The sequence below is a fragment of the Scleropages formosus genome, chromosome 10 (genome assembly GCF_900964775.1).
Source record: "Scleropages formosus chromosome 10, fSclFor1.1, whole genome shotgun sequence".
Classification (NCBI taxonomy): Eukaryota; Metazoa; Chordata; class Actinopteri; order Osteoglossiformes; family Osteoglossidae; genus Scleropages; species Scleropages formosus.
The window spans coordinates 1,016,097-1,041,958 of NC_041815.1; the positions used below are offsets into that span (position 1 = coordinate 1,016,097).

At 40.6% G+C, this 25,862-nt stretch overlaps 1 protein-coding gene across 7 annotated transcripts; it reads left to right on the forward strand.

Moving 5' to 3' along the window:
* Window positions 1–25,649, forward strand: LOC108922167 (arf-GAP with coiled-coil, ANK repeat and PH domain-containing protein 3). 7 transcript variants are annotated; one of them, XM_018732124.1, is made up of 24 exons: window positions 5–479; window positions 789–897; window positions 2,060–2,117; window positions 2,385–2,504; window positions 2,623–2,676; window positions 3,149–3,207; window positions 4,738–4,921; window positions 5,348–5,392; window positions 8,076–8,171; window positions 8,393–8,485; window positions 8,598–8,701; window positions 8,962–9,013; window positions 9,156–9,256; window positions 17,803–17,914; window positions 18,058–18,230; window positions 18,396–18,465; window positions 20,366–20,460; window positions 21,743–21,819; window positions 22,491–22,669; window positions 23,222–23,331; window positions 23,476–23,586; window positions 23,662–23,723; window positions 23,836–23,976; window positions 24,604–25,649. In XM_018732124.1, exons 2-23 carry the CDS (start codon window positions 845–847, stop codon window positions 23,961–23,963), a joined length of 2,136 nt encoding a protein of 711 aa, XP_018587640.1. In that variant the 5' UTR covers window positions 5–479; window positions 789–844; the 3' UTR covers window positions 23,964–23,976; window positions 24,604–25,649. The 7 variants fall into 7 exon arrangements, with proteins under 7 accessions (XP_018587647.1, XP_018587645.1, XP_018587640.1 ...); XM_018732125.1 differs by having other exon boundaries at window positions 5–405; XM_018732128.1 differs by having other exon boundaries at window positions 6–479; window positions 8,393–8,467; window positions 24,604–25,648.
* The last annotated feature ends 213 nt before the right edge of the window (window positions 25,650–25,862 follow it).

Here is a 25,862-nt window from a genome sequence, read left to right on the forward strand (position 1 = left end):
TTAAAGGTTTAAAATATAGCTTCAGAGAGCTGGATTATTGCAAACGTACGAGTTTTCTTAGACGGATGAAAGGTGTAGGGAAGGTTAACGGATCGACAATGTTGCGAGATGCACATGCAGTTGTTCAGTTCGAACTCCGGAACAGCAGGTGGCGCTGCGCGCCCTTTCAGTAGCGTAGACGCCTGTTCCGAAGGCAGTCGGCCGAAGAAGAAGAGCAGCACCGTTGCTGTCACTCGCTCCAGTGCGGAAGTTTTTGCCGCGGGTCTCTCTATTATTTATTATGGAAGCAGCGGGACGCCGCTCACTGCTTGCGCTCGCAGCCGCACCGTAGCGACGTGCTCTGCGGACCTACTGTACCTATATAGGGTCATATCGTATGTGAAAGGCGTTTTATGTCCTCATACAGTAAGTAAGTAAGTAAGAGAACCAATCAGTTGCTGTCCCTGGGCGACGTTGCGTTGGCGGAGAGTCGCGAGCGGGTAATAACGCCGGTGCTGCTGCTCGTGCCCTTTTCTTTCAGTTGTGTACATTATTACTATTTTTATTATTATTATGGTAAAATCGGGTCTTCGTATTTATTGGAGGCTGAGAACAGAACAGGTTTTACGTTTCTCTCGAATCACGTCTGGAGTCTCCGCGGTTGCGTATAATTAATATATTATTAAAAATTAATAGTAATTAATACATTTAATCGTTATAATAACAAAATGTGGCTGGATTTGCGTGCAGAGTGTGTGTGTGTGTGTGTGTGTGTGTGTTTACAGAGTATGATCACTTCATCGCTACAGGCAGGAAGACGAGATCAGCTATGGTGGGAAAGTGAAAGAGGCTCCACGTTTTCGACATGGATTCGTGTTTGGATTTCGGGGAATGTGTGAAGGACTCGCCTGCGTTCAGGTGTGTGTGTGTGTCTGTCTGTGTATCGTGTCAGCGCAACACGAAGAGCCTCAGCTCCATGAACATTAACTGTACACTTCAGTCGTCACAAGGTAAACATGTAATTGCCACATTAGTTTTAATATGGATTAAAAAAAAACTAATTCTTCCTGGGTCCCAAAAGTGACATTTCTGCTGAAGTATCACCAAATCCCATTGAAATGGGCACAATTACTTTAGTCAACATTAGTTATAAGACAATATGAGAGCACTTTTTCTTTTTAATTACACTAAAATATTGTCTTGTTGTTTGCATCCTGTGTCCTGCAGCTCTTTTGTAGCTCTTACTGTAAATACTGTACTGTACCCTGAGCAGAAGCTTGCAGACAAAACACATCTGATGCTCAGTGTTTGTCTATAAATTGAATCTTTAATGCAAAAAAAAAAAAAAAAAATGGTGAAAACACACACACACATTTTCAGAACCGCTTGTCCCATACAGGGTCGCGGGGAACCGGAGCCTACCCGGTAACACAGGGCATAAGGCCAGAGGGGGAAGGGGATACACCCAGGACAGGACACCAGTCCACTGCAAGGCACCCCAAGTGGGACTCGAACCCCAGACCTACCGGAGAACAGGACTGTGGTCCAACCCACTGTGCCACCACACCCCCCTGCATGGTGAAAACAATGCAGATGAATTCAAACGCATCACACAAGCTTGTCTAGGCTGTGTCATTCGACCCGGGTTTGATCCACATTCAGTCTGGGTACCGTTTCCATGCTTTTCCTGTGTTCGTGTGGGTTACCACAGTCCAAAGACACATGTTCAGGTACAGTTGCTGACTGCAAATTGTTGTGTAGTGTGTAGTGTGTGTGTGTGTGTGTGTGTGTGTGTGTGTGTGTGTGTAAAAAAATGACTGCAGGGTGTTTAATGCTGCACATCTGGCATTAACTCACCTCAGATAAAGGTTTACTAGTACTCGTTGTAAGTTGCTTTGGGGAAAAGCTCAATGAATAAATGTCAATGTCTTGTGCTGCTCAGCTCTTGGAAGGTATGCATATTCCAAATTCCATCCTCACCAGCGCAAAGACGTGCGACGTTAACTGAAGTGGAGGTATTAAAGCCGAATTCTCGTAATTCAAATGGGAAAATTTCAGGTTATTACGATTTATCTTGCAGGCTCAGCTTGGACCAGTGTGAAGCTGAGGTGTCTGAGCTGGAGAGTCGTGTGGAGAAGGTCAGGGGAAGACTAATTTCAGATCACTTTTCTCTTATAATTTTGTCATTTACTTCATTGACGATATGCTGTCAAACATCTTCCTGCATCCAGTTTTCCGATAGCTAAATTCCGTCATTACGTCACAACGTACGAAAGAAGTCAGAATGTAAGGCTTTTGCATGATATGTATGTGGATGTGTACGTGTCTTTTGAAGTTTGCGTAAGGTTAGCAGTTTCCATGCCACTTGTCTCCCCGAACCCTGTGCTATGGTACCTTCTTGGCAGGTGATGAAGCTGTGTAGTCGTATGGTGGAGGCAGGACAAGCATACAATGCAGCCAACCAGCTTTTTTTGACCGGACTGATGGACTTCTCTGCTTATCACCGTAAGGACAGGGGTATCATGGTGAGTCATACTGGAAGGAAGCGTGAGTTTGGTTTTTTGGAGGAACTTTTTAAGAGCTCAGTAAATGATGTACTGCTCCACTCCCCCATTGACCATATTTTTGTACTGTTCTCCTTAGAACTGCTTGCATCAGTTCAGCGAAGGGCTGCAGGAGATGATCCACTTCCATGCTGTCAGTAAACATTGTCTACATATGCTCTCTCTCAGCTTCCAGACCTCTTACAGTCATTTACACATCCATAGCCTTTACATAAGGATATCAGATTCTTCTAGGTTTGCAGAGTGTGTTGTAATGAAATTTAAATTAATGTATTTCTTTCTAAAATAATTTAATATTAATATCTAAATTAATGTAAATATTAATTTAGATGGTAAACTACCTTGCCTGATGTCCTGTTGCAAATAAAGTGGTCATTGTAAGGCTCAAAAATGGTTATATCAACAGACTGTGTGATCCAGAAGGACTTGGATTTCTCTGTTTTGCACCTTTTATCTCCTTGCGCCATGTAAATCTGTAACACTCTTTACACAACACTTTTTTTTTGAGACAAATGTATGTGTACCTTTTTGTTAAGTACTTATCTGCATGTCTTCAGCTTCTGTTCTATCTATTTCGAGATTAATCTTCTGCTTTAATTCTTCAGATGCTACTTGATCAGACACAAAGAGCCATCAATCAACAGTTGACAAATCTTCTTACACAGTATGTTCCCAGTATGCATTTGCACTCAGTGTTATAAATCATAGAAATGCTATCAGTAAAATAAACACTAATTTCATACATACAACTGGGGACCACCTATACTGTTTATTATATATTTTTCTTTTTAAATTATTTTGTTTGTTATACGTAGAAGGGGGCATGGTGGTGCAACGGGCTTAGCTGGGTCCTGCTCTCCGGCGGGTTTGGGGTTCGACTCCTGCTTGGGGTGTCTTGCGACAGATTGGCGTTCATCCAGGGTGTATCCCTTCCCCTCAAGCCTTGTGCCCTGTGTTGCTGGGTTAGGCTCCGGTCCGCCGCGACCCCGAATGGGACAAGCGGTTTCAGAGAGAGTGCGTGTGTGTTTGTTATACATCATGTAGCTTTTATTGTATTCACACACACACACACACACACACACACACACACACACACACACACACACACACACACACACACACACACACGCTGTCTGAAGCCACTTGTCCCGTACGGGGTCGCGGCAATCTGGAGCCTAACCCAGCAGTGCGGTGTGGGGACACACCTGGGGGGGGGACCCCAAGCAGGATTCAAGCCCCAGGCCCACCACATAGCAGGACCCAGCCAAGCCCACTGCGCCACTGTGCCCTCCCCACCTTTTATTTTATTCCAATTTATTATAATGTGGATTTACAGAACAGCCACAGACACCACAACAATGGATTTTGGGAACAATGGATATGGGCAGAAAAAAGTTTTTATTATATTTAGAAAGAAAAAAAAAATGAATGGAAGAAAGCAAAAAGCACAGTAAAACATACAAAATAGGCATTAAAATGATTTTAGAAATGGATACATACATTAAAATGTACATATACCCAGATCTGTGTGTGTGCACAAACATTTGCAGAGTCTGACTTCAGAAGAGTCATGCATGTAGACCTGTGACAGCTTGCGTTATGTATCAGCCAGTTGTTTCACGTTTATCATTATTTGTACACAGTGTGTACACAGTCCCATTTGTGTGTCTTCTGCAGCTCCTGAGAGAAATATATACAGACTCACACAATAGATACAGACAGCAGAATAAGCAAGAAAAAAGTATAAATATAAATAATGTATACTGTAATGTAAAAAAATTATAAAAATTGGAGCAACCCTAGCTCATGACTCAGGCTCAGTGCTTCCCTTTCTCAAAGTTTGCAAAGCAGGCTTTTATTCACATGTTTTGCAGCACTGGTTATCCATTGTATGTTTTGTTTAATTTTTTATTTGGCTTGCATTGTTCATTGTTCTTTCAGGAACACCTATATAGGGTCATATTTATTTCCCTTTTCATATAAAGAACAACAACACATGCTTTTGCTTAGGTCCACAAGATTTTCACAGCTAACTTGAGAAAGGCTATAACTCAAAATTCAGTAAAACCTTATTAAATCTTTATAGATACGTGTATTAGTACAATGTGCACACTACAGTGAAATACATTATATGTACAAGGTATTTATCGGTATATGTTTTGTGTCAGATGACGTATGGCATGCTTTTTTCCAGGTTTTTGCCTCAACTGAAAGACTCAAGGAGGGAGTTCTTGCGCATTGGAGAGGACCTGGAGGCTGTAGTGGTGAAAAATGCTCAGGTCTCTCGCCACAAAATAGTTGATGCAGAGCAGGCTAGCCATTTGCTGCTTGCCACGCGTAAATGCTACCAGCACTTTGGCCTCGATTACTGCCTACAGGTAATCGCACTTTGGGAAGTGTCACCGTAGTGTCCATACTGCTTGATAATGCTGCTGTCTCTAGGTTCTCCAGCTTTACTGGCAACCAGCGATGGATGTTCCTTAAGCTGTTTTTTGAATTTAATTTTTATATATACAGTACATGATGGAAACCCCTCGATATTCAAGGTGATTTCAGTACTTGTGATTGCAATCAGGAATCCATGTTTTCTGCAGGTTGCAGAGAGGTTCATAACTGTGTATAATTTTTGGTCTTTTCTCCCAGCATATTTGTGGCAACTTCACCAAACTTTAATGTCCCTTTCATTTCACAATATTGATGCAATGCAGGTCATGCTGTCATGTACAGTGATCATTAGGTGCAAAACTGTGTTATACTGAAATAAGTTAAGAGTTTACTAAACATCTCTTCCCTTCATTTTTCAGCTAAATAACTTCAAGTCTCAACAGAAGCTTGATATCTTAAACTCTGTGAGTACCCACTAATGATATTGTCACCTGGTCTTTAACAGTTGAAAGACAGCAGTTTGCAATAAACAATTTTTGGAACGTTTCTGGTTCTGTACAGGTTAAGATGTTAACAGGTAGCCTTTTATTAGAGGAAAAACTGAATTGCAACAGTTAAATAATGAAGAATGAAAATAGAAAGTTTTAAAATACAGGAATGTTAATGTACTTTATGTATATGCTAGGCTGAAAAACCAGACAAATACAGTTGAAAAAACCTGGAAAAGTGACCTTTCTGCCACAATGGTAAAGGAAAAGACCAAAAACAATGTAAGCACTCCACATGAGACTCAAAATTGTGTAACAGCAAAACAAAAATCACTCTTTTTTTGTAATTGTTGCATGCAAAGACCACTCCCAGTTTACCTAACACCAGCTCAAATATGCAGTCTTAATAAACAGGCTTAAATAAAACAATCTTGACCATACCTGCTGCTTGTTTCATCATAATGACCTTTTCTCCTGCTATGGCTGCCACTCTGACAGGTGGGTGTGTTGCTGGGGCTCCTGCTTGTGGAAGAAGAAATGAGAAATATGGAGAAAAAAGATAGTTTAAGTGCTGGTGCCCCAGCTCTTGGGCTATGACTTTAAACCTGTCTCTGTTTGGAGTTTGCATGCTTTTTTGTGTGGGTTTTCCACTGGTGCTTTGCTTTCCTCCAAAAGTCCAACGATGAATTGGTGATCCTGTATAGTGTGTGATTGCACAGTTTTGATCTGGCATCCCATTCAGGTGTACCCTGCGGCATACCTCTGTGACAGACTCTGGAGCACCATGTGATTATTGATAGTGGGAGGGAGGAGAGATGTTGGTTAAATGTTTCTTGTGCTCTGCGCAGCACCTCGCATTTTCCACCTCCTTGGAGTTTCACTCTTTGTCTGGGGTTTTCATCAGACATGGGTGCAACTAATCTTTGGCAATAAGTACACAGGATCCGTACTGAAGCATTTGTGTTCATATTGTCGTAGGTGAGAATTTGTTGCGAGACTGCCTTAGGTACAGTCTTTGTAATCCATGGAAATGGGCAATTGACAAAAAAGAAATAAAGTTAACATCTTGAAATACTGCATGTGTTTACTGCTCTTGCTGACCTTCATGTTCTCTAGTGGCTCTCAGTGACACACCATGTCAGTTTGTTCAGTGAGTCCAACTTCCTGAATCTTGTAATATTATTATTATTGTTATCTATCTTATATATATAGACAATGTACACAATGCTGTAAAAAGATTTATAGAAAAATATAAATACAAAAAAGGCTATATGGGATGTAACTTCATATGTAATATGTAATTTAACTGTAAACTAGAACAATCAAACGCTGGAGACTAGAGACACTAGACTGCTAGCTAGTAACAGGAGCTGTGATAAGTTAATAACTGTTTTGAGGTGACATGTGCTTTATTGAGGGCTAGTGTAGACTTCTTTTATATATGTGTGGGGGAAAAAACAATCAACTTTGTCAGGAAATGGGTATGCGGATGGTCCAGGGGTTTGTGCTGTTGAGGATTCTCACAGCCTGAGGGAAGAAGCTGTTGCACAGTCTGGAGGAGGCGGTACTTATACTTTGGTATCTCCTTCCAGACAGCAGATTGACGAAGAGGCTGTGGGAGGAGTGGGTGGGGTCAGACCTGATTCTGACGGTTTTGCGGTTGCACCGTATGTGGTACATGTCCTGTATGGAAGGGAGAGGGACACCAGTGATCCTTCCTGCAATGTTCACTATCTGTTGTAGAGACTTGCGATCAGAGACCTTGCAGTTCCCACATCAGACATTGATGCATTTGTTCAGAATTCTCTCTGTGGTTCCTCTATAGAAAGTAGTGATTATGGGTGGGGGACTGGGGGAGCTTGCCTTCAGTTGCTGCAGGAAGTGGAGGTGCTGCTGGGCTCTTGGTGAGAGCTGGTGTGTGTGTGTGGACCAGATGAGGTTCTCAACTATGTGCACTCCCAGGAACTTCTAGCTGCTCACTCTCTTCTCTGTTGTTGATGGTAAGTGGGGTTTGGGCAGCGTGAGCCTTTCTGAAGTCCACAGTGATTCCCTTTGTTTTTGTTATTCGTTTTGTACCAGTTTACCAGTTGTTTCACTTCCTCTCTGTATGCTGTTTCATCGTTGTTGCTGATGAGACCCACCACTGTCATGTAATCAGACTTTGCGGTTGGAGGTATGTGTGGCAGTGTAGTCATTGGTCAGCAGTGTGAACAGGAGTAGGCTGAGCACACAGCCCTGTGGGGCACCTGTGTTCAGTATGGCGGTTCTGGAGGTGTGTCTGCCGCTCTGAACTCACTGTAGCCTTCCAGTCCAGAAGTCAAGTTCCCAGTTGCACAGGGAGGTGTTGAGGCCCAGCTGGCTCAGCCTTGTTATTAGGTGCTGTGGGATGATTGTGTTAAATGCTGAACTGAAATCAATAAATAGTATCCACACATGTTTTGATAACTGATTTTAATTATTGAATTGGGCAGTATTTCAATATAAATGGGTGTCAGTTTTGTGGCCCATAAATGCATTAAATTTTTTACTATTGAAACGTAATTGTATCTTTGAAGGCCTTTTCAGGAAAGCGCCACCTTTTTAACGTGAAGTATGTGATGCTTACTACATAAAGTGGGAGAGAACATATGGAGAATTCTTCGTTTCTTATGTGTTTCAGATCTTTTCCTACTTCCACGCCCAGTACACCTTCTTCCACCAGGGCTATGACCTGCTCCGAGATCTGGAGCCCACCATGAAGACTATGGCAACTCAGGTTTGTCTCTGAGCCTACAGTTAGATTCACATTGACCCAGATGGCATTATAGCTTCAGAGATAAGAGAAGCTCCACAAATGTGTTTGAACTCTTCAAGAAATAGGGATTTAGGTAGAGACATGTCTGAACCAGAGTTTGAGATTGATGGTTAGAGCTGTATGCAGTCCTGTGCGTGGATATTATTTTAATGGTTTGTAAAGTGATGGTATCTTTTCCACAGCTTTCTCAACTTGCTACAGATTGTACAGCTAAAAGGAAAGAAATGGAGAATACACATCTGTTGGTCCAACAGAGAGTGAGCACCTCACTGAGTGTCTGTATATTTATTTAATACAATATATTGATCTATTACCCTTTCTTTGTGATTAAATTTTCACATATTAAACTTGACTAACCATTTTAGTTGTGTGCGTTCTGTTTTTCAGGATATCTCAGGAGAACTTATGGCTACAGGCCCTCACAATAATACAGTATCTATTGAAGGCTACCTCTTCAAGCGCTCTCGTAAGAAAAACAAAATTTGGAAACGGTATGTTGGAAACCAGTGTGTTTTATGAAGTGATGGATGTCATATACTTGAAATAGATGAGCAAACAGAAAGCACTGAGTATGGAAAATGCTGCTTGACCATTTCTTCTGCATTTACTCAAGAATGCAGTAGTACTTTCTTTTTCCTCCCTCTCTCTCTCTCTCTCTCTCTCTCTCTCTCTCTCTCTCTCTCTCTCTCTCTCTCTCCCTCATATTTACATGTTCCACTAAGACTCTTTTTCACTGCTGTTCTTCCTGCAGATGTTGGTTCTCCATAGAAAACAGCAAGCTGGTGTACAAAAAATCACATAAGGTATGGAACTGGCTCGACTAAGTCAAAAGTCAACATGATCAGTATTTTGTGTTTACATATGTTGTGTATTCTCTGGGAGTGGGGTAGGTGTGCGCTGGTGTGCACTTGCTTATGACAGTTTGATTGGGTTTTCTCTGCACAGGAGGAGTTTCAGAGCCTGTTTGACGATCTCAGACTGTGTGCTGTGAAGTCTGTTGACAACACTGAGCGTCGCTTCTGCTTTGAGATTGTCTCTGTTCAAAAGTAAGTTAGTAGACATGGAATTTCTGCAGCAGTTTTTTATGTATTCATATAGTGTTGTGAGAATGATTGTGAACTATTTGGGGTTGTCTTTGTTCTTGCACTAATTTCTTCTGAAATTAGTTTTAACTTTAATTTGTTCTAATAAAGTTACAATAGATAAAGCCAAAATGATCAAACAAGTAACACACAAAGATACTTTTTTATGTATGTATTGAACACATTTTTAAAAACATTCAACACTATTCTTGAAAACAGTATGCGAGTCTTTAGATTTAATTAATGGTGGAACCTCTTTTAGCAGCAAAGGCCTCGGCCAAACATTTTCTGCTGACAGTGTATGTGAGACAAGAGAGTTGTCCTGTTTGTTAGAGAGTTCTTAAAACGTACAGGAGCAGCAGGGAGATGAATTTCATTCATAGAGAGCTTGGATTGTAGATGGTGATTGGCCATCCTCTTCAAGATGTTTGACAGACAAGCTGTAGTGCATGAGGATATACAGGCGTATCCCCCTGTCTGCCCTTAATTCGTTCCTGAAAATGGAGTGGATGACGAAAAGGCGGATAGCGGGAGCCCGTTTCCCATTATTCCTTGTGAGCAATTGTAGTTGCTTGTAGTTGCTTCCCAGGCCATCCTGAAAACCCTGACAAACTTTGACAAATGTCTCTTAAGATAATGTGACACTTATAATAAATGAAAATGATCGTAACAATGAAACATAACAGTACACTATATGATATTTAAGATGCCCTGAAATATTGTAACAATACACCAGGTCTGTTCTGTCGGCAGTGTTACAGAAAGACAGCTCAAGAGAGAAGTGTAGGAACAAGAGCTTTATTGCATTGTTAGACAGCACCACTCACAGAGCACATGCACTCCTGACAAAAAGTTCTTGAACAACACAGGAGTCATTAATACTCCATCACTCCCCACAGTGGTTGTCCAAAAACTGTTTACATACACAGCAGCAGTGCTGCATTATGGGAGAGCTGCTGCTCCCATGTTGCTGCTACAATACATTTTATACCATTTTTTGTCAGTTTAAGTAAGACAATATAAGAAAAGTGTTCTTAGAGGCTAATTTTTGTATTCTTCGGAGATTCTTTGGCAAAAAGGTGTTACAGCAGGTGGGATTTGGACAGGTAGTGAAGAAGGCTATTAATTTTCAGGAGGCGTTATAACAAAAGCACTGATGCCACGAGGGTGAATTGCAGGGTACGCTGGTATCTGTATTTACCTCGCAACAGGCTCTGCCCAACTATTTGTCCAGGCTATGTTGACATCCGGTCTGGACTACTGCAACTCTCTCTTGTCTGGCCTTCCTGCTACTGCCATCAAACCTCTACAGCTGGTGCAGAGCACTGCTTCACATGTATCTCCTTTACTCGTTTCTCTGCACTGGCTTCCCATAGCTGCCCGGATCAAATTTAAGACCCTAGTTAGAGCCTACAAATGCATAAATAGAACTGCTCCCAGCTATCTACAGGAGTTGCTCATTAGCTACATGCCAACCAGACTGCTACGCTCTTCCACATCTGCCTGCTTGGTGGTCCCACGCACGAAAAGTAAAGCACAGAGGTTCTTGGTTCTGGCTCCATTGTAGTGGAATGACCTCCCCCTCTCACTCAGAACTGCTGAACCTTAGTCCACATTTAAAAAGGCTCTGAAAACCCGCCTCTTCCAGACTCACTTCGCCCATGATCTCTTAACTTCATACAAGGTATAAATGTTAACGATCATGCTCCGATCAGTCTTTTACAGAGCCACTCCTGCAATGTAACATAAATGTTTATATGTATCTCAAAAAAAAAAAAAAAACTACTAGGAAGGTGATTAGGAATTGGTGATATTCTGGTTAAGTTTTATGCAGCTTGTTGTGTGATGAACGTCGGTGCATATGGTGAAGGAAACTAATTGTACTTGAGTCATATATCTGGAGCTATGTCTCTTTCTCCTAAGGTAATTCACAAATTTTGTTTTCTATGAGGTGTATGTCCCTTTGGACAAAAGCCTCTGTTAAATGAATAAATGTAAAATGTATTGGTTAGGGGCAAAAAGAAAACCAGTGTATGTTCTGCATAGCAGTGACAGCAGAAGTTGTGAGAGGCGCTGAGAAAGTTTAACAAAGTAGTATAAATGCAGAAAAGTAAGGGACCAAGCATCAAACTCTCTAGAAACTCTTAATCTGCTGAACGAGGCAGGGAGGGAGCTGTTGCAACCACCTGATAACATGTAACCATTTCAGCAATACCCTGGAGTACCAAGCCATTCTTGTGAGGTAAGGAGGATGTAGCAGCTGACTGTGTGAAATGCTCGAGAGAGGATGAGAAGACAAATAACTGAGGAGAGGAATGCAGCTCTTGCAGATTGAGAGCTTCTGATACTCTGAAGAGGGTCATCACAGCAGAATGACTCTGATCCTGTCCGTTGCATGTCCAAATCATTTTTAATAGGGAATGTGACTAACTGGTTGTAAGTGGAATACTCAAGCTTTGGAAAAGAAAGGGGGTGGGGAGATTGGTTTATAATTTCGACTAAGTTTATGGTTCCCTTTAAGAGTGATGAGACAGGAAGATAGCAAGCAACTAGATTAGAGAGGAATTAAAATGGATGAAAAAAGGAAATTATATCCAAAGAAATACTGTGTAAAAGATGAGAAGGAGTGGACTCAGGAGCATAAGTGGTAGCTCAGTGAGAGAACAAGAGGTTTGAAATGTTAATTTCTAAAAGGAGTTGGAATGCAGGAAACAAGGCTTTGCTGAGATTCTGGCATAGAAATAGGTGTAGGATGGGACGAGTTTGCTGGTGATATCAGTTTTATTCTGAAGAATGAGGCAAAGTCTTCAGCAGTGAGGGACGAGGTAGCAGAGGAGTGATTAAAAGAATAAAAAAATTGTGTTGAAGATGCATAGAGTTTTGGCAGCTGGAAAGGATGAAATATAAAAAGGAGATGAAGAAAAAATCATAAAGGGGAGTAGTAGAGAGGACTGAAGAACAAACCTTCCTTGTGAAGTCAAGGTCAGGATAGTTTCTGGTCTTACGAATGACTGTGGACTGATGCATAGAAAATTTAAATGAGTGTAAAAGTGATAGATGTCTGTGTTTAAATGTCTGTTTGAAGATGTGCATAGTTACCCAGAAGTGTTAATGGAGAACTGTCCACTGGGAGAGAACTCAAAAAACTTTCAAGGGCATCCAAAAAGCATCTAAGGATTTTCAGGAGGGTAGTAAAGAACAACTGCAGAGAGTACTGTTGAAACAGTAATAGTGACTGTGGAATTCAAATGAGGCCAGACAGAAATGGGAAAAGGGTAGAACTGAATAGTCCAGGGGAGATGAGCAAACCCTTACCTCCACCTTTAGGGAGAGAAGGAGCACATTTATATTTATTCATTTAGCAGATGCTTCTTTCCAAAGTGTCATACATCTCAGAGAACAATGCAAAAAGTGCATTACATCAACAAAAGGAGAGATTTGGATGCAGATAGATGATTCTTGAGTACAGTTGATTTGTCACATACAACCGTATAAACCCATATACATTACGCAAGTACATTACACAAAAAATGATTAAACATAACAAACAGTTACACATTTATCAAGCACTTATGAGATCAAGGGAGAAGTAAGTCCAAAAGTGTTGAGTTACCACTTGTGTGTGAGACCACAAAGCAGGCAGAGGTGGAGGAGCGTAATAGTCTGGTCTCGGTGTAGCAAGTGATCAAGTGGTCTTGTAGATTGGGGAGGAGATTCACTGATGGTTTTTGTAGACCATAACCAGAGTCTTGAATTTGATCTGAACAGCTATAGGAAGCCAGTGCAGAAAGATCAGGTGAGGGGATACATGAGAACACTTTGACAGGACATGTGCGGCAGTGTTCTGTGTCAGCTGAAGAGGTTTGATAGCAGAGGCCAGACGGCCAGACAGAAGAGAGCTGCAGTAGTCCAGGTGGGGTGTCACCATAGCATTGGCCAGGAGCTGTGCAGAGTTTAAGAGATAAGGGCAGATCCTGTGGATTTTCCACAGGATGTATCTGAAGGACTGGGTTGTGACTTCAGTATGTGAAGAGAAGGACAGACGTCAGTCAGTAATTACTCACAGGCTCTTGGCTAATGAAGTAGGCAAAATCAGCAAGTTGTCCAGTTCTCAAAGGGAGGATGGAGCAGATGGGAGGTGAAGGGTCTCTGTTTTGGAGAGGTTGATTTGTAGGTGGTGACCAGACATCCAGGCAGAGATGACCAAGAAGAGGGGGCGATGTGCAAGGAATGTCTGTAGCTCTTACGGGAGAGGAGAGGAATAGTAGGGTATTGTCTGCGTAGCAGTGGTATGAGAATCCATGGAAGGCAAAGACAGGGCTGAGGAGGAGGTCTAGACTGAGAAGAGTAGGGGGCCCAGTACTGAGCCCTGTGGAACACCAGTTGAAAGAGACTGAAGGGATGATCGGGAGCCCCGCTAGACCACTTGGTAGCATCTGTTCCTTTGATGCCAAGCTGTCCAAGAGAGAACAGTCAAATCTGGTGGTTGACAGCGACAAATGCTGCTGGTTGGTCATGGAGGATGACGATCGAGGAGAGAGAGGCCATTCCAGCTAACTAGATAATATCTGATACTGGTATTTGAGACTGCCAAGAGAGCTGTCTTGGTAGAGTGTCCAACTTTGAATCCAGACTGATACCTGTCAAGGAGAGCATTCTAGGCATGGAATGCAGACAGCTGATCACAGGTTGCCCATTCCAGAGTTTTTGACAGAAAAGGGAGGAAGGAGACATGCCTCTAGTCCTGGATTGATTCTGGATCCAGAGAGGTTTCTTGAACTGTGGTGAAATGAGGGTAGTTTTGAAGCTAGATGGGAAGCAAGTAGAGGAGAGCAAGGAGTTGATGATCTTGCAAATAAAAGTGATAAGTTCTGTGGAAATGTAGGAGTGGAGAAAGGATTGGATCGAGGGAGCAGGTGGCGGCTCTGTGTGATAGCAGGAGGTTTGAGATTGCAATGTCTTACAGGCTTTGAAATGTGGAGAACGTGACTTCATAGGAAGATCGAAATGGTAGGGGCAGGTGGATGCAGAGAACTTGTCCATCATGGATTTGATTTGTTCTGTGTAGAACAAGGCAAAATTGTGAGCAGTAAGAGAGGAGGAGGAAAGATTAGGGAGGAGAAGGTGGGGAAGAGTCTTTGTGGTTTGTTAATTGCACTGCAATTTGTCATGGAAGAAGGTGGTTTTTACCTCAAAATACAGTAGAGTGGAAGGTTATTAGGAGCTTGTTATAAACTTCCAGGTCATGAGAGTCGTTGATTTCCACCATCATTACTCTGAAGTCCAGAGATTGTTCCTCTTGGCACATAGTACATCAGATAACCATGACCCCATGGAACTGGAGTGTGCTGGTTTGAACGTTAAAGGACAGATAGAGTCTAGAGAGGAAGATAAGGCTGAGAGAGAAACATTAGTAGCAATGTCTGTTGATAGATCTGAGAATTGTGCAGCAGAAGGAAGAGCACATACTGATGGAGAAGAAGACATACAGAGATTTTAGGTTCTGACGGAAGGTGACAGATGGTGCAGAAGCAGGCAAGGGGTTAGTAGTATTGACACAGGGCTGAAGGAGATGAAGAAATGATCAGAGACATGCAGCAGAGTAACAGGGAGGACAGGACAGCTGCAGTTTCGAGAAAAGATAAGGTCAAGGTGATTGTCAGCTTTGTGAGTAGCAGAGGACTGGGGCAGAGAGGTTGAAGGACTGCAGGAGCGACAGAAGGTTGGTTGCATGAATGTTCCTGGCATGCCGATTGAAATCACCCAGGAGACCTCAAAAGGATCAAGGTAATCCTGGAAGAAGCCGGAAGGACCAGTAGGGCAATGGAGAATGACCACCACGAGTGTGGTTGGGCTAGTGATAGAGACAGCATGGAATTCAAAGAAGGACAGGTTAGGCAGGTGGAGAGGGAGAACAGAACATTGAGTGCCTCAACCTCTGCCAGAGGGACAAGGGGTGTGGAAGAAGGAGTAGTTCCTAGAGAAGGCTGCAGGTGTGGCTGGGTTGATCCAAGATTCTGTCAGGGTCAGGAGGTACAGTGAGAAATGGGAGGTGTAGGCCAGGATAAAGTCAGCCTTCCTCACAGCAAACTGGCAGTTCTAAAGTATCATGGAGAGGTTGAATCAAGAAGGAGATACACCAGATTGTTGTAGTAGTGGGAGCATTTTGGTGTCAGATGACAGTGATTTCGCTTTGTTTGGTTGCCACAGTTGATATCAAACATTTCTGACACATGATCCCTTGCGAAATACAATGTGGATGGCAAGACTAATGAAGTAGTGCCAAACTCTCTTGTCTTTGCACTCTGGTGCCACCACTATCGCTGCTGCTATGGATCATCTGCCTTAATTTGAAGTTGATACATTTACATTAACTGAAAGCCAAAACTGTTCCATGATTAGAACAAAAATAAAGGAATGGTACAATTGCACTATGTAACAAAAGTTTTCATTCTTACTTATATCGATTTTTGTATTGATTATGATTAAAGTTTACTGATTCCAAAAATACCACTACTTCTACTGGAGAGTCAGTTTTAGTTTGGTACTTTACAGCTATTGGAAAACTCTGTAAGGCACCAGAACATTCTCGAAAGTACCAAAACATTATAGAAAACATCAGATCCTGAAAGGTACTGGAATATTTGGTGCTTGAATCCTGGTGCCAAAATTTGCTAATTCCAAGAATGTGGACTATTTTGAAAAACTTACATATAGTACAAACTAATGCCAAAAGTATGATTAATCTAACAAAACCAAATGTAAAGTGCAAAAAAATCAACAAATTATGCATTGTGTTATTCTAAATCCCTGAGTGACACAGTCTGCAGTACATGACACAACTGGATTTCGGAGCACACTGACAAAATTGCAAATACATAAATAAACTGACAACGGCACAACAGATTAGACATGCGTTGCTTAACAGGAATACGTTCTGAGAAATGTGTCATTAGACGATTTCGTTGTCGTTCGAACATCATAAGAGTGTACTTATACGAACCTAGATGGTATAGTCTCTATGTAGTCAAGAGATGCGGTAAACACGAGATTTATGATGCTCCCCCCTGCGCAGCACTGCATACTGTTTTACTGTAAACTTTTTATAAGTAGAAAGAGTACACTGTAAAATAAGGATAAAAAGCACAGTATAGTAAATACATAAACTAGTAAAATAAGTATTGTAATTATCAAGTGTTATGTACTGTACATAATTGTATGTGCTACACTTTTATACGACTGGCAGCGCAGTAGGTTTGTTTCCAGCAGCACCACCATGAACATGTAACACGTTATGCTATGACGTTGCTAGTCGATAAGAATTTTTCAGCTCCATTATGATCTTACGGGACCACTATTGTATATGCGGTCAGCCGTAAGCGAAACGTCGTTAAGTGGTGCATGACTGTACTTAGATTTGTATGTGAATTTATACGAGGGAAATGCGTGCCAGAATGTAGCAGTAGCAAACAAATTTACAGACACAATGAACTACTGTGGCAATGCTACAGTGTGAATATAACACGCTCCGAATAACTGATGGAGAGGGCTGCAGGTGTGGGTGAGTGTTCCTGGGTTATGCACATCTCAGTGAGGTCCAGAAGGTCAAGTAAGAGATGTGAGGCATAGACTAGGAAGATGTCAGACATCTTTACAGTAGACCTGTAGTTCAAGAGACCACTGAAAAATTAAAGTCAACTGAAAGGTGAAAGAGGAGGATATATTAAATTATTGATACAGCACATGGGTGTGGACAGTAGTAATGGTGATGTCACCTAGGCTGGTTGCAGATAAAAGAATTTCGGTATCAGTTTTCTCAGTGACCGTAGGCCGTCTGAGTCACCAGTCAGCAAAGCAGCCTCAAACCATGATGTTCTCCGCTGCACTTTGCGGATTAAATTGGCTACATCTATATTGTGAAGATCAGACTTGGTGAGAGAAAGGAACACACTTTTCTGCCAAAGACAGAATGTTTTCAGTAGAGACATGAAAACATGAAACTGTTCTCTGTTTATTCATGTTATCTGACATTAAGGAGTTTAGATATTTAGGAACAATTAACACAAGAATACATACAGTACAGTTTTTTCTCAGAATTGTAAGTCTTCCTAAAATGTGACGCATGACAGCAGTATCAAGGCTGAAATATGTTAATACTATGACTGTGTATTAGGGCAGGCAGTCATTGAGTGGGAGTTGGTAATGTTCATTTTGAACATTTATGTTCTCCATTTTGTGTTGCATGATCAAACAAGTAAAATATACTGTATAAATTACACACCTATTTGATCTAAAGACCTAAATTGCTAGCAGCACATTAGTAATCAATCAAGTAGCAATTTTGGTATATTTTAAATTTAAAAAAAGAAAGAAATGTACTTTGTAGTTGGAGACAATTTGGAAAATGTAGTCTTATGAAAAACTGTACTTTCCAATGAAGCATGGAAGTGAATCTGTAAACGTTAGGTTAAAAGATAATGTGTATCTCTCTTCGTGACTTCCTCTTCCAGGAGCTGTTCCCTTCAGGCGGACTCAGAGGAACTGCGGGAGGCCTGGGTCACTGCTGTACAGGGGAGCATTGACATGGCTTACCGCCAAAGGGTTGAGTCTCAACAGCTCATGGTATGTCACCTCTTTGAGTCTATACGAGAAACAGCTTTGAGTAAGGTGTATTCTGAAATGAAAGCAGCTGGAGGTGTGATGAACTCAAAAGAGGTTCGAGTTGAGCTGTTGTATTGTGGTATTGTTGATTTTTGCATTCTCAGTCTGCAGCGAGCCCTCCACTTGTCCCAAGAACCCCAGTTACACCTTCTGCCCTTGGAGTTGCCCTGCAGGGTTCGGGGAACCAGCATTGCTGTGACTGTGGGGCTGAGGAACCACGTTGGGCCAGTCTCAACCTTGGCATCACCATGTGCATTGAGTGCTCTGGCATTCACAGGTTAGCCCACTTACAATAAGGCATGGGTCATAGGTCATGTAGACGCCCCCATGCTTTTTTGGTCCTTTTTATCCTAATGTGAGCAGAAAATAAATGGTTAAAGTTAACAGTGTGATATATACATAGTTTCTCATTGTGCTTATTACTTTTATCTGAGCTCATCAGGAGTCTTGGAGTTCATCTCTCTAAAGTGCGATCCCTCACTCTGGACTCCTGGGACCCAGAGCAACTAAAGGTAACGTAGCTTATACGATATGTTATATATACATTATATGTAGCTTAACTGAAGGTAACATAGCATAGGGAAATCATATTGTGGTTGCAGTGGAAGTCCAAGGAGAATTCAGTTCAGAAGTTGTATTATTGTGTCACTACTGACAGTGTCTTGTACATCCAAAGGAAAACACTATATGCTCACTAAACTGAGAACTACCTCTGGGTTTTTTGAAAAATTGCAACAGTTTCCATGATCAAGCAACAGTCTTTCATTTTGTGCTCTCTGTCTGAGAACAATGTTTTTGCATCCTACAAATGATCAGTATTCATGATTTCAATGTCTACTAATACATAACAGTAGAACATCATAACCATGTAAAGTTGCTGGCAGGTATGTTTTGTTATTTTTTCACATTTATTTACTTTTCCAGTAAACAAGTTCTTCACAAAAACAAAAATCACTGCAAAGGCATAATTATGAAAATATACGCTCTTTTTGATAGGACTTTGTAACTGAATAGAGTGACATTTTTGTCCGTTACACACTCATTCTACTTCCATGTATGTCCTGTGTGTTGCCTTGATAAAGATACAACAAGCAGTGAAATCACAAACACATGCAGTCAACTCTGCATAGGTGATTCCTGACAAAATGACTCTCATGCCTGGTTACTGGTTCATAGCAGTCTTTTAGCACAACCACAGTCAAATAAATATGGAACATTTAAAGAATTAAATAACACAATACATATTGAACATAATCAATTGGACAAAAGTCAATCTGATATCACAACTAAAACTGCAGATTCACTACTGTTAATTCGTTTAGCTGATACTTTCCTCTGAAGTCACTTATAGCATAAATACTTTTAGCTATATAACAATTTATATTTTTTTACTGAAGGAACTCAGAGTAAGTACCTTGCTCAGAGGAACTTAATAAAAATGTCTCCATCCAAAGTGTACTTTGTCTCACACTTTCTGAACCTCTGAAAGAGTTCATTGGAGAAGTGGTTATTAACAGTGACTGAAAACATAGCATTAAAAGAAAATCTAGAAGTAATGATTTCTGTCACAAATATTTAAAATGGTAAAATATGTTGTTTTTATTGTCATGCATCAAAATACACTATTATGGTATTGTAATTAATTTTTGATTACTTTCTTGTCCCTTGTTAAACAGGAATTTGGAAAATCGTGAACAATGAATTCACGCAATAAGTTAATCCTGTTGTGTGAGGAATGGGTGTACAGATGCAGGAAGTAATTCCATCGTCCTGAATAGTTTTCTTAATCCTTCTTTCCTAAAGGAAAATACCACAAAATTAAGACCATTCAGGATACAGTTAATTCATTACTTAGTATTTAAAACTGCTTGTCCTAATGGAGGCTCGTGGTGGTCCAGTCTATAATGAAAGCATAGGGCGTGAGAGAGGGGACGACTGGACCTGGACACAATTCTGTTATACAACTAAATTTGCTGTCTCTTCTCTCTTTAAAACAATGAACTTTGCTACCTGTAAATTAGACACCCTGTCAATAATCATGTTAAATATGTGTTTTCTAGTTTTCAGTGTTTTAACTGATGCCATAAATGATTCTTCTAAGAAAAGTATTTCAAATAACAGAATCATACTTTAACATTATTACAATTATGCAGGTTGTTCAGAATGTTGCTTTTAACTTGTTTTATTCTTTATTAGAATGCAACCTTGGAGAAATCACTCAAGAATACATATACCGTGACATCGGTATACACTGCTTTTTAGTTAAGGCATGACCTGCAAAGGATAATCTGCTTTTGCATGTCATAACATTACCTTGGATGCAGAAATTTAACCTTGCTGTCAGTTGTGTAAAATACAGAATAAATTGGATCTCTTGGCAGCTTGATGACACCTTTGCCTGTCTCTCTGCAGCTGCTTTGTGTTTTGGGCAATGATGTCATTAACACAATCTATGAAGCGCAAGTGTCGGAGAAGGGGAGACTGAAGCCCAGTCCAGACAGTCAGCGGTAAAATTTTTAAACCCTTAAGTGCACGCATGGCAGAGTCCATACAGCATACAGTGCTAATACAGAGAAATGTTGTAGTGGGGATAATTTTCTCAGAAGAAATGACGGGGAAAAGGTCATGAATGTCAACCAGTATGTCATAAACAAAGGACACCTTAGATGAATAAACAGGGAATATACAGTTTCAAAGCAAGTAGCACCCATGTCCCATGTAGATCGTAGGCAAAGAGTGAACCAAACCATCATGCGGGCAGAAAATGTGGGATGCACAGAACGTAAAAGGTTCGACTGCATTTCATGCAGATGTTATTCTTCTGTAGAATCAGTATTGTCCAAATACTATCCACTTTGTCCGAGGCAGCCTAACATTAAATACACTAATCTCCCTGCAGTGAATCTCCCATTTATACAAGAGAGCAACGTAACAAACTCATACAGATATTACAGTTTAGTTTTAGATTCCTGGCTCACCTGAAACACATCTTGTGGGATGTATGAGAGGACACCCAAGCAGACATGGGGAGAATATAAAAGCTCCACACAGACTGAGCTAAAATGAAACCAATGCCCAGTACATGTCATGGCAGCCATTTAAATTTTTGTCCTTTTTTGCTGATCTGATTATTGATTTAATAACTAACAGTTACTGTATTAACTGTTTTAACATGATCAATAACTGGTTGTCCTAGGCATGGTTGCGGTGGTCTGGACCTTTTCCCAGGTGCTCAGGGTGCTAGAGTAGGCAGGGTTTGCCCCAGATGGGTTACCAGTCAGTCTGTTGTGGGACTTGCAGCTTGTCTTTCTTAGACTTATGTTACGCGTGTCACCTCATATCACAGTGAGAGCTACGTTGCCAGTGTCGCTCGGGGCAGGACACCAACTGCTAAAGTCATTAAAGGTTTTTCTTTTTTCTCCCTTTCGAACTTCTGGCGTATGTATCTGAGGGTCTAGCAATGTGTCTCTGGGAATGAAGTGTTTCATGGTAAGACATGCACAGAAATAAGGAGTGATGCAACAGCTGAACAATGTACAAACTGTGCTGTATAGTGGGGACCATACAACACCAAAATAACGAATCTCCTGGCGCTGTGCCTTAAAGCCAGAGGTCAAAGTCTGCCAAACAGTATGTCTGTATTACGTTGTAGATGTTACTGTTTAAACTCGCTAACTAGTTTAACTTGCACCACACAACTGGCTTTGTTTCAGTCAGTGAGAATCAGGGTTGCCAAGTATGGTTTCCTCAATCGTTATTTTTTCTGTACATTGCTTCTGTCTCTATCAGCCAGGAGAAGCAGACGTGGATAAGAGAAAAATACGTGGAAAAGAAGTTTGTGAAAGAAGCCATAACAACGTGTTTGGGTACGGGTTTAGTGTTTCTCACTACAGCTGAGTATTTCTCCTTGTGTATGCTATTCATAACCAGTTACAAAACTAACTTTCAAACCCCAGTTTTAAAATTCCTTTTACACCTTGTTAAAAATCACTTAGCCTGTCATCAGTATTTTTCAGTTTATCTTTTTTTGTAACATGTTTTGGATCAAATCACATTCTCTTCATTTGTTTAAAAAAGAAATAAAAAAACACATTGAAAAAGCAATTTTAACATGATGACAAGGTTATGTGATAGAAATAACTTCAGCAGATAAGCTGGAAGCATCATCTGAACAGTGAGCTTTGGAGTTTTTCGGCTGATGTGAAATCTGCATTTTGGCCATGTGTGGAAAATTGTACAATATAATATGCAAGCAAGTAGTTGCACAGTATGAAGTGTGTGTGAAATATTAGTCCTTTCAATATTTAACCTTCAGTCAAAAGTGAATGGCCGGAAAGGATATGTAAATGAGAAATCAGTAAAAGGGGGTTCTGCGAGGTAAATCAGTAATGTTGCTATACAATGAACTTGCTAAATGCACGCTGTGAATGTGTAGTGTCTTTTGCTTTGTTGCCATTAAGATAACATGCTCCTTTATGTTAAAAGCCTCTCTTGGCTCTGTGAATCAGTGCACTGATTAATTTTACTGTTCCTGCAGGAGATGGAGACTCACAAGGTGCTCAGGAAGAGAGAGAACGTGTTGGACGAAGATTGTACCAGGCTGCTCAGCAGGGAGACCTTGTCTCCATGGCAACTGCACTTGCTCAGGGAGCAGAGGTGAACTGGAGTAATGCAGAGGATGAGGGTCGGACGCCTCTTATTGCTGCCACCTGTGGGGTGAGAGCAACTGTTCTGTTCCTTTCATGACAAGAGCTTCTTATGGATAATTTCATTATTATATTGAATCATACAACTTAGTAAGATATTGGTTAAAGTTATATACTTTACAGTAGCTTTATTACAGCTTTTGCACAATGCATTTCATACATGTTAGCTGAGACACTCTTTGGAAAAGAAAGCAGAGAGATGCATAGATAGAGAAACTTTATTAATCCTGAAGGACATTGCACGAGTCTCCAGCAGTATCATATCCCATAGCAGTGACAAAAGACAGTGGAATAAAATGAATCTCATATTGAGAAAACTGTTAGAGAGTGCAAAAATAATGCAAATAAATAAAAGTAGTGCTGACAGTTCAGTACAACCTCTACAGTGAGAAGACTCATGGAACCTCATGGCTGCTGGCAGGAATGACCTCACTCAAGTTTAAATGACTTTATCCTGTAAGGACATTTCTGAGGGCTGCTCTCATGTATTGACTGTCTTCCATAAGACTCCATTTTTATTATGTTGATGGTGTGAGCAGTGACACAATGACTGTGTCTGTAGGGCTCCCTGCTTGCCTGCCACTTTCTTCTGCAGAATGGAGCCAATGTGAACCAACGTGACCAGCGAGGACAAGGTGCTCTGCATGCTGCGGCCACCAGGGGGCACACTGGGTGGGTGTCATGCAGCCTCTCAGTAGCGAAGGATGTGATTTTTGTTGAGGACCTCAGAGGCACACTTTGTATCAGAAGGGATGCTGTATCCAGGCTTCAGACTACAAAGTACTTCTAACAGTGCATCCGTACTGCCCCCAACAGGCAGGTGTGTTTACTTTTGAAAAGAGGAGCCAATCAATACTCTGCTGATGAGAGAGGCCAGGATCCTCTCAGCATTGCTGTGGAGACAGCCCATGCTGACATTGTGACACTGTGAGTAATCTTCACTTCTCAAACGTGAGTACTTGACAGGTAGATGTTCCATTGTGAACTGTGTTGGTTTTACAGGCTGAGAATGGCACGCATGAATGAAGAGATGAAAGACTCAGATGGGCTTTGTGGAAATATTGGTAAATACTGGAATTGAGTGTCAGTTAACCAGCTAGTAGATAGCAAAAGATAGCATCATATTAGGTTCTACTTCTGTGTTCTTGCACCTGAGCCTCAAGTCTTTTCTTAAAGGTGATGACGAAACTTTCCAGGACATCTTCCGTGACTTCAGCAACATGGCATCACATGATCCAGAAAGGTTGTCCCGACGACAGTTCAGCAGAGAGCAACGTGATGGGGGATCTGAAGACCTCTGCTAGATTAACATGGGGGGTAAGGGGCAGGAATAAAAGTTCACCATTAATTTCTTACTTGTAGTCATTGCAGCTAAGGTAGCGTTGTTTCGCTCTAATGAATAAAAATAAATACTGACATTTAAAATATTGGAGGATGATAAACGTTTCTCAGATCCTGGTATTGATGACGCGTATACACTTTTGTTTCTGCCGAGCTGTGAATTTTTGTTTTGGTTGAGTCGCTCTTTTATAGAACTTAACAATTTAAGTTGAAAAACTAAACATGATGTTTTTGGTAGACATGTTCTTTACATAATGGGGTTAGTTTGTTCTGTGAAATTGCCCTGTTTGCTGGATTCTTGATGTGAGGCAACTCAATAAGTAAATGCAAGGTAGCGTCACTTATTTTGCTAATTTGTTGATGTACTAACTCAGAATTTTTTAAAAGACCTGTCTAGGATCAAGTCTATGGACTTCTTTCACTTCTTGATTCAAATTAGTAAAAAACTAAATGCATTATTCATGTATTATTCTTTATTAATACTGAAATATGCTGTATATGTGTGTACCGATATATAGACAATGGATATTAAACACTTCACCTTGTTGTTTGGGGTATATGTTGTGAAACATGTTGAATGTACCCATATGTGTCAATTTGTAGGAAAACTAGAGAGACTCTGGCCCAAAGAGATCATGGTGTGTTTGTGGAACAAGCCACAGCATTTCATCAGGAATGGATGGCAACGGCAGAACTTCTCAGCAGAGTTGAAGAATGCTTCTGATTAGGACAGAGGAGAGATGTTTTTTCTGCTTCACACCTAAGTATGTGCATGAGACATGGTCATACATATAGGTTCAAAGGTAAATACCACTGATTGTGAATACATCACAAGTTAATTTACTGTGTGTAAGTAAATTGAAAACATTTTGGAGTATGTGATTAATTCAAAATTAACTTTGTATGCCTAATATTTTAGGTTCTTTGGAATGTAAATGTTGCAATATTCACCTGTTTAGGTATACATTTTACAGGATCTTTGAGTACTATGCAATTTTTATTGACATAATGTAAAAATACTACATGTATAACTACTGTACGCTTACCAAGTGGGTAGCAGTCATTTGTTTTCTAGTATTTAGTTAGAGCATACTAAGCAAATTTATTCATTCATTCAGTGGAGTGCTTCCCACCATGTAACCACCAAGCCTAGTCCATAAATGATCCTTGAAATTGTCATTATGATAGTTACGTAAATCTTGCACAGTTAAGTGACACAGTGAGTGCCCTGACTGAAGTATTTTTGATGGTTACCACATTTCATTTTATGTGTCTTTTTGCTCTCAGCATGTTTTTGTGATGATAAAGATGGTGGTAAATTTGGAAGAGCTACCTTTAGCTATCATCGTCTGCATTTTGGTTACATTGTTCATTACCATTTATTATTACACACCAATTTGCTGCTTTTAATGTTGTTAAATTATTTTAGGGTCCATAAATGCATTTTATAAAATTTTATCTTGGTAATTCATGGCACTTTTTGTCATTTAATACAGTTCATCCTTGCGTGACTGGATTAATGGGGGGATAGGGTCTGGTGATGCAGCTGACATGTTAATAAATGTATCGTGATTTTTAGTCATTTTTCTCATGGTTATAATGTTTTAAACAAAATTAAAATGTTTAACAAAACAGCATAGTAGAAGAAAATTTATACCAAAATAAGATATGCTGTGTTGGAAGATCAACAACTTAACAAATCTGCATTTATAATTTAATAATACTTATGCGAGTATATCACTTTAAAACTTGATATAACGTCTGTGTTCCACTTTGCAGATTTTTAAAAATTTTTGAAAATATATTTTAAAGTAAGGGGGGCGCGGTGGCGCAGTGGGTTGGACCGGGTCCTGCTCTCTGGT

Excerpts from the sequence above, each read along its gene's own strand:
- LOC108922167 (XM_018732124.1), top strand. The coding sequence starts at position 845 with ATGGATTCGTGTTTGGATTTCGGGGAATGTGTGAAGGACTCGCCTGCG. Across the intron at positions 4,922-5,347 it reads GCCTCGATTACTGCCTACAG|CTAAATAACTTCAAGTCTCA; the intron begins GTAATCGCACTT and ends TTCATTTTTCAG. Across the intron at positions 23,587-23,661 it reads CATGCTGACATTGTGACACT|GCTGAGAATGGCACGCATGA; the intron begins GTGAGTAATCTT and ends TTGGTTTTACAG.